This window comes from Terrapene carolina, unplaced genomic scaffold, assembly GCF_002925995.2.
Source record: "Terrapene carolina triunguis isolate 2854851 unplaced genomic scaffold, T_m_triunguis-2.0 Scaffold89, whole genome shotgun sequence".
Classification (NCBI taxonomy): Eukaryota; Metazoa; Chordata; order Testudines; family Emydidae; genus Terrapene; species Terrapene triunguis.
This window is the reverse complement of record NW_020664440.1, coordinates 23,335,816-23,344,469: the sequence shown is the minus strand read 5'-3', so window position 1 is coordinate 23,344,469 and position 8,654 is coordinate 23,335,816. Positions and strand designations below refer to the sequence as shown.

Sequence of the window (8,654 nt, the reverse complement as noted above, 5' to 3'; positions counted from 1 at the left end):
CTATTGCATGACCATGGTCAAACCACTTAAACCTGGTTTACACTTAAAGGTTCTGCCAGAATATGTTGGTTAGAAGCATGACAAAATCACAGCTCTAACCAAAATAGCTATGCCAGTAAAAGTCCTAGAGTAGATTAAGTTAAACTGGCAAAAAAGTCCTTATTTTATTTAGGAAATTGGTAAAAGTTATACAGGCAAACCCTTTCTAGTGTAGACAAGGCATAAGTCTCTGTCCCAGATCCTCAAAGGTATTTAGTCACCTAACTCCCATTGACCAATGGGAATTAGATATCTAAATACCTTTGAGGATCTGTGCCTCAGTTTTCTATCGATACAATAGGGATAACAGTACTTTCCTATCTCACTGGATCATTGTGAGGATAAATTCATCAAAAAAGAAAGATTGTGGGGTTGCTATATAACTACAACAGATAGTTGTTCTTACTGCTAACTTCCCCAGTAAAGTTAACAAAACCACAAACTAGACCTTTGATCTAGGGAAGTGATGAGACTTACTAAGGACCCACTATGATAACAATAGTAATATCTAGTTCTTATACTGCTTTTCATCATTAGATCTCAAAGCACTTTACCAAGGAGCTCAGGATCATTCCCTCCTATTTTACAAATAGAGAAACTGAGGCACAGAGAAGTGAAATGACTTACCCAAGGTCTTCTTGACCTTCCAATGCCTCCCTGTGAGCAGACTTTAATGATCACACAGAGGCAGCTACAGGACTGAGGTCTTAGTCATAATCATGAATAGTTAAATTCAATATTACAAATTACTAACCCTTTTCTAAAATCACTCTTTTTACAGATATCACATCTTTAAGTGATTGAACTGTTCTATTTTTATCTGTCTTTCAATAAACACAAAACATTCTGAACCAGGTAAGTAGAAAATAAATCCAAACCTCAGGTATCAATGATATGTATGGTGTGTTATGCTAAAGAATGCTTTATATAAGTCTGAATTTTTTCGGGAGACACAATCTCTTTTCACATCTCACTTATTTCGGAGAGTGAATCCCTTCTTGCGGGTTCATTTTAGGGACTGTTTAAAGGCTCTCCCTCAGGGGTGCAGGATTTTGCTGTTAACATCAGAGATACTTAGTGTTTAGTTAACCTACTAAATCCAAACTGTCCCAGCTGCTTAGCCCTGAAGAGAACTGATAACAGGCACGGCCCTCACAAGCCTGACATCTCGGGGAGGGAGAAGGGACAATTCCCTGGAGAGCTTCAAAAGACACAGATTATTTTCTCCAAGGAAACCACTTAGATACGGCTCTGAGAGCTACAGAGGAGCGCCCATGACCCCAGGCTGCCTGTTCCCACGCGACCTCCAGCCGCGGTACGCGCTCAGCAGGAGCAGCACTAGGTGTTTCTCACTTTCCACCAGCTTTACTAGAGACATCTCTCTACAGGAAGTAAATAGTCAGCACTTCCGGCCTGTGCTCACGACGGCCTCCAATCACAAATGCATTTCCCCGGGTTCGGCCTTCCCTTTCATCATTTCCGGTATATGACCACCCAAGTACCCATCAGCACTTGCGACGCGCCGCTCAGCTAGGCAGCTTTTGGCCCGGCGCGGGTTTCCGGGCGATTGCCAGCGAATGTGCTGTCACCAATGTGAGGCTGCCTTGGCGCGCGGCCCGGAGCCGGAACGCAGCGGCGGCTGATGAATGGTGGATGCCGGGCTGGCTGGTTCATGTGGAGCCTTCTGTGGGGGGAGCTACGAGCCGCTGCCGGCCCGAGTAGGCTCCGCTGCCGATCGGCCGCTTTCCTTAGCAGCGGCGGCGACGCAGTTTCCCCCGGCCCTGCCTGCGGAGACTCGCCTGGCCGCATGGAGCGGGCTGTGGTGCGCTGCGTCCCGTCGGAGCCGAAGATGAGCCTGTGGTTCGTGCTGTGTGACGGGAGCGCCAAGCACATGCAGCGGGACCAGACGGAGCCGCTAGGCCGGGCCTTGGCCCGCATCGCCACCAACGCCGGCAAGGGCCATGCCAAGGCGGCCAAGAAGAGCAAGAAAGCGCGGGCGGAGGCGGGACCGGCCGGGGAGCCGGTGCCGGCGGCGCCGCTCGCCGTGCGCCTCTTCTCGCGGGACGGGGAGTCCGTGGCTGAAGACGTGTCCAATGCCGAGGCCTGGCAGGACGGCGCCGTGCTGCAGATCGGCGAAGTCAAGTACCAGGTGGAGCGGAACCCGCCCTCAGTCATCGAGCTCCAGCTGCCCCGCTCGCTGCTCGCCGGCTTCCCCGTCTGCCCCAAGATCCACACCGAATTCGGCGCGCCCCAGCACTGTCTCTTCCGCTGGTACCGGGAGCAGCCGGGGGGCGGCGGGGACGAGCCCTCCCCGGGGGGTGCCATCTGGGTAGAAGCCCCCGTCAGGGACCGCGTCTTCACGCCGACCAACGCGCACATCGGACTGCGCCTCAAGCTCCACTGCACCCCGGGCAACAGCCAGCAGCGCTACGGGCTCCCCCGGGAGGTGGAGAGCAGCGGCCCCGTAGAGGCCGGGCCCGGCGCCTGTACCTTTGATTCCCGGCACCTCTACACCAAGAAGGTGTCCGGGGAAGGCTTAATCCGCACGGTATCCTACAACGTTCTGGCTGACATCTATGCTCAGACCGAGCACTCCCGGACGGTGCTCTACCCCTACTGCGCTCCCTACGCGCTGGAGCTCGACTACCGGCAGAACCTGCTCAAGAAGGAGCTGGCTGGCTACAGCGCCGACCTCATCTGCTTGCAGGAGGTGGACAAGTCTGTCTTCGCCGATAGCTTGGCCCCTGCGCTGGACGCCTTCGGCCTCGAAGGGCTCTTCAGGATCAAGGAGAAGCAGCATGAAGGCTTGGCTACTTTCTACCGCAGGGATAAGTTCACCTTGCTTAGCGAGCACGATATTGCCTTCAATGAGGCCCTGGTCTCCGATCCACTGCACAAGGAGCTGCGGGACAAGCTAGCCCCCTACCCGTTAGCCCAGGAGAAGGTGCTGCAGAGATCCTCTGTGCTGCAGGTATCGGCCGCTTGTACAGCAGCTCTGCCTCACAAATTGGGTGTGTCCAACCCCCAGGAAATCGAAATGCAGAGCGAGTGGGAGGCACTGTTGCTGTTCAGGAGGAGGGTCGTTATAGGACTACTGGTAGAAGAAAAAAGAAGGGACAGAGCAGCAATAGAGTAAAAACTTCTCAGGCAGGCAGAGCTGTGATTGTGAGTAGGGTAGGAACCATAGGCTGTGTCTACACTACAGCCGGGATCGATGCTCTGAGATTGATCCACCAGCAGTCAATTTAGCGGGTCTAGTGAATACCCGCCAAATCAACAGCAGATCGCTCTCCAGTAGACCTCTGTACTCTACCCCTGACGAGAAGAGTAAGGCAAGTCAAGTTGACGGGAGAGTTTCTCCTATTGACACACACACCCCGCCCCCCACCCGCAGTGTAGACCCCGCGGTAACTCGACCTAAGGTACATTGACTCCAGCGGCGTTATTCAAGTAGGTGAAGTTGCGTAGCATAGGTCGATTTACTGTGGTAGTGTAGACATAGCCATGGAGTCAGTCTATGCTGGAGCAAGCCCTTGTCTACACTATAGGGGAAATTCAATCTAAGCTACGCAATGTGAGTTACATTAATAGCATAACTCAAATTGATGTAGCTTAGATCTACTTACCGTGGGGTCCACACTACGCGATGTCAACAGGAGTTTCCCCTGCTCTTCTCGATCCGGTGGAGTACAGGAGTCTATCTTCACTATACCCACTAAATCGACCGCCGATGCATCGATTGCTGCTCGTGGATCCCCCAGTAGGTGTAGTCAAGCCCTAAGTTATAGAGGGTTTTGAGAATTAGGCAGACGCTCACACTGCTTAATGTGTAAAACAAGGAAATGTGTTTTGATAGGTGGTAGTGTCACAGTCTGTCATTCAGTTGCCATTCACCCAACTGGGTACGCGTGGCCAGTGTCAGTTCCCTTCCCCTGATTTCTGCCCTTTAGAATGTGGGCTTGATAAAAATGTGATCCTGCCAATTTTAAATGATGTATTCATTTTCTTTGGTTTCTTTCTGTCTTCAAACCATTTTAAAGTGAATTCTTAATTGTGATATAACAGAACATTGGAGTGTGTCAGCGCTTCTAAAATATCAGATCCGATTTTAGTTTTGAAAATATTTTTATTCTAAATTTTAATAAACTTTGGGGCATTGGCTATCTGATCTTGAAACACTGTAGACATACAAGTAGGGTGTGCATGTGAGATACTGACTGCGCTGTTAGTGACATTAAGAAAATTAAGGCCCCGATCCCGCTTAACGTGCTTAACTGTTCATGTTTGTAGACCCATTGACGACTCTCAAAGTTAAGCATCCACATAAGTGTTTGCAGGATCATGGCCCATGTTAGAAATCCCAGTAACTGACATGGAGGCTTGTGGCAGTGACAAATATAATCTCATTTACAAGGCTTGAAAAATCTACTTACCCCAAGGGCCAGTGTGAGTAGCAAACTTTCCCTGGTCCTATTGGGATTCAGGAAGTGTGCGGGCAAAGCCCGCCCACTGCTAAAGGATCCCCCCCAGCCTAAGGGGGGGTCCACAGGACCTGGAGACCAAAAAATTATAGGGGACAACTAATAAAAGAACAGGGACAGGAGTGAGGTCAAAGGGTCAAACGAAGGGAACCAGACGGGGACACCGAGCAGAGAACTCCGGACAGCACCCACTGCTCCTCGAAGGCATCAAGGGAGCCAGTGGACGCCGCCCAGAGGAACTCTGCCCGGATACGTGAAAGAACGGAGGACCTGAAATACGCCCCACAGTCACAGGAGACTCCATCGGCCAACCTCCTCACTCTGGTTTTATAGATGGCCAGTTTCGCTAGGGCCAGAAGGAGGTTGACCAGGAGGTCCCGTGACTTTGTGGGGCGACGGATAGGGAGTGCATAAATAAAAAGGTGAGGAGGAAAGTGCAACCAAAATCTTAACAAAAATATCCCTGAGGAGCCGGAATAGGGGCTGCAGCCTGGCGCACTCCAGGTAAACATGCACCAGGGTCTCCCTCACGCCGCAAAAGTGGCAGGTGTCTGGGATAGGGGTAAACCGCGCCAAGTACACGCCCGTGCTCACGGCTCCGTGAAGGAGCCGCCAACTGATGTCCCCGGTGGGCTTTGGGATCAGAGCAGAATAAAGGCTGGCCCACCGGGCTCCTCACCCTCCAGAGGTGGCAGAAGGTCCTGCCACTTCGTGTCGGGGCGGGACGCGAGGGTAAGGACATGAAGAACATGGAGCACGAGCGTGTATAGATGTTTCCTTGGCGCGGTCCGGAACAGAACCGGCTGCAGATCGTGCAGCCGGCTCATGGCAAATGGACGGGGAGGGGGCCGGTTGGGTCCACGGGGCAGGGGCCCGATGAAAAAATCTGGAGGGCTCGGAGTGGAGGGTGGGCGGGGCGTGCCCTCTCGCAGGACCCGGTCGAGATAGTCCCGAGCAGCGGGCGGCAAAGCGGCCCTCACCTCCTGAAGTACGCGCCGGGGAGTACGAGGTCTGGAGAGCCCCATGCGCTGAGCGAGCGTCAGGGGATCCAGCCAGTCTCCCCGGTCGTAGTCCAGGAAGTCTCCGACTTTGGTGACTTCTGCCAGGACCAACCTCTGGCGCACCATGGGGGACTCCGCCACCTGCACACGAAGCTGGGGGTTGTGTAGCAGGGGCTCCCCGAGGAGATCTGTCCCCACGGTGGCCGCCACGGACCTGGTCACTAAGAACAGTTTCCAGGTCCGGAGGAGGTCCTGGTAGAAGACCAGCAGCCCGGAGAGGCCTCGCGGAAGACCTCTCGGATGGAGACAAAGGAGCTGCCGGTCATATCGGAGCCCTCGGAAGCGGCGCCAATACGCTCCACACCAGACTACCTGCACTATAAAGGAGCCTCTGCAGGGCCTGGAGGCGGAAGACGTGGATCTGAGCGTGCAGACACTTCAGGCCCTGCCCTCCCTCCTCCAGGGGTAGATGGAGAACCCCCGCAGAGACCCAGTGCAGTCCTGACCAAAAGAACTCCAGAATCGACGTCCGGAGGTTAGCCAGGAAACCCGGGACCAGGGTGTTGAGCCGGTACCAGAGCATGGACAGGACTAGTTGATTGAGCACCAGTGCTCTCCCTCGAAGGGAGAGACACCGGAGCAGTCCTGTCCATTTCCGGAGCCACTCCGACACCCTGCCCTCTAAACCCTAGCCAGTTCTCCGGCGGAGACGGATGCGTGGCAGAAAGGTAAATTCCGAGATAGAGCAGCGGACCCGCGCTCCACCGGACGGCCTGAAGCGCGGGTGGGAGGGAGCTCGCCTGCCACCCGTCCCCTACCACCAGACCAGAGTTCTTGACCCAGTTGACCCGGGCGGAGGAGGCCGCCGAATAGATGGTCTGGCAAGCCTCCACCCGCACCAAGTCGCCCGGGTCCTGGACCACGAGGAGCACGTCGTCGGCGTACGCCGACAGGACCAACCGCAGCTCCGGCTCCCTAAACTTTCCCTGGTGCTTGATAGCAATCTAAACTTTTGTTTAAAAATGTTAACTTCCCAAACTAGTGCAGTGGTGGCTTCCACAGTGCAGAGAAACAACTGCAATGTTGTTTCTGCAGAGGGGTGGAAGAATGGAGAAGGAAAAAACTTGGGAAAAGCTACACCAAGATCTTTTACAGGAAAGAGAGTGAAATGGAGAAGAAAAAGTATAGCAAAAGCAAGAGACTTGATAGGCAGGGCTGGTAAAGTAGTATTTGGCAAATACATTAATTTTGCTGGAATTTGTCAAATGCCTTATTTTACAAACACTTGTTTTACTAGTTCTAGAACTGATAAAATACTATAATTGTCACGGGGGATTGTGGGGGAGAAATGTTATAATGGCATGTGTAGCTAGTATACATGGGCTATTTCCTGTCAGGTACACTTTTTTCAAAACCTGTTTATTGCTTATAATATTTGACTATAACATTCAAAATAATGTGTAGAAAGAGATGTATAAAAATGGGAATTGTCACCAAGGTACAAGCTGATTAATCACTAATAATGCATAATTCTACATAGGCACTCTGAGGTCTGTAAAGCATATTCTGATTGAACATTTTGTAAAAGTGTGCTATTTCATGCAGGTTTCAGTTCTTCAGTCTACAAATGATCCTTCGAGGAAGATTTGTATAGCCAATACTCATCTGTACTGGCATCCAAAAGGTAACTTTACTGATGTTGTATACAAGTATATATTATTAGCTAGATTTAGTAGCATTTTTCCTACACAACTAGAATTTGCATTTCACACTTTTCTGAATGGAAGGATTTCTCCCTGCTTCTTACAATTCCTCACCTTTCCTTACGGAGGTGAGGATTTCCTTAGTTCAGTCCTTCTCAAAATGTGATCTTTAACTGCTGCACCAACCCAATTGGAGGATTGTGCTATATCATTATAGAGTGTAGTCTTACTTGCTTAGGAATGTTCAGAATATAGCTGAAGCAAAGATTATTGTATTCTACATTCCATGCCCAATCTGTAATTTTCTAATATAGATGGGTTTATAGAGTGTGGCTCCCTCTGTCCTCAATGTAACTGACGAAGACATGTTGTGGTATTGACAGCAGAGGAAGCAAATTGGGCCTCTCAAACCACGTCTCCTTTCTAGGCCCAAAAACTAGGAGGGGAGATTACCTCCTGTTTCTTGGTGTTCCTGAAGGGTGTAGGGACAGAAAAAAGCCACTGAGATGGGGGGTGAAGCCAGTGGCCATTAGGCCAGGGGATTAACTGAAGAACTGAGCAAGGGTGAAAAAGGCCCCTGCTCAATCCTTAGCAAAGAAGTTATTTGGTTTCTCTAGATTCACTCTTACGTGGGAGGGAAAATTGCAGGGGTATGTTTAAAGGTGCACAGTCCCTACAATCATGCACTGAAGTTGAAGCCTTGCTAACGGTTTTAAAATGTATATTGCTGCAAACTATCAGTCAGCAGTGGTTTATAAAACTTTGAAACTACTGAATGAATAAAATACTTAATTAACGAGCTTTTATGTTCATAGGTGGAAACATCCGTCTCATCCAAATTGCTGTAGCTTTGTCTCACATTAGGCATGTTACATGTGATCTATATCCTGGCATACCTGTCATATTCTGCGGTGATTTTAATAGTACACCTTCAACTGGAATGTATAGTTTTATCAATAGTGGCAATATTGCTGAGGATCATGAAGACTGGGTCTCTAATGGAGAAGAAGAAAGATGCAATATGTCTCTAACTCATCCTTTCAAACTGCAAAGTGCTTGTGGAGAACCTGCTTATACAAATTATGTTGGTGGGTTTCATGGATGCCTGGACTACATTTTCATTGACATAAATGCTTTAGAGGTTGAACAAGTAATTCCATTGCCAAGTCATGAAGAAGTTACCACCCATCAGGCCTTGCCAAGTGTCTCTCATCCCTCTGATCATATAGCATTAATATGTGATTTAAAGTGGAAATAAGACTAACATTTGCATGGCATTTGTTCCAGGCCTTTAAACAAGGAATTTGTTTACTTTAGGGGAACTTAACTTGTATCCCGGCTTGTATGTAACTTTATAAAGACAGAAGCTAGACTGATTATTGGAAAAAAGTTCACATGCCTGTCATTTCGATTATAAATTTCTTATTGAG

The 8,654-nt window shown here is 50.1% G+C and overlaps 1 protein-coding gene across 1 annotated transcript; it reads left to right on the top strand.

Moving 5' to 3' along the window:
• The first annotated feature begins 1,603 nt into the window (after positions 1–1,603).
• On the top strand, positions 1,604–8,654 carry PDE12 (phosphodiesterase 12). The gene is made up of 3 exons (XM_024220975.2): positions 1,604–3,010; positions 7,127–7,205; positions 8,040–8,654. The coding sequence occupies exons 1-3, from the start codon at positions 1,682–1,684 to the stop codon at positions 8,480–8,482; spliced, it is 1,851 nt and encodes a 616-aa protein (XP_024076743.2). The 5' UTR covers positions 1,604–1,681; the 3' UTR covers positions 8,483–8,654.

Bases quoted from the DNA above. Each gene is read 5' to 3' on its own strand.
- PDE12 (XM_024220975.2), top strand. From the start codon at position 1,682: ATGAATGGTGGATGCCGGGCTGGCTGGTTCATGTGGAGCCTTCTGTGG. The intron at 3,011-7,126 runs GTATCGGCCGCT...TATTTCATGCAG, and splicing joins AGAGATCCTCTGTGCTGCAG to GTTTCAGTTCTTCAGTCTAC. The intron at 7,206-8,039 runs GTAACTTTACTG...TTATGTTCATAG, and splicing joins TCTGTACTGGCATCCAAAAG to GTGGAAACATCCGTCTCATC.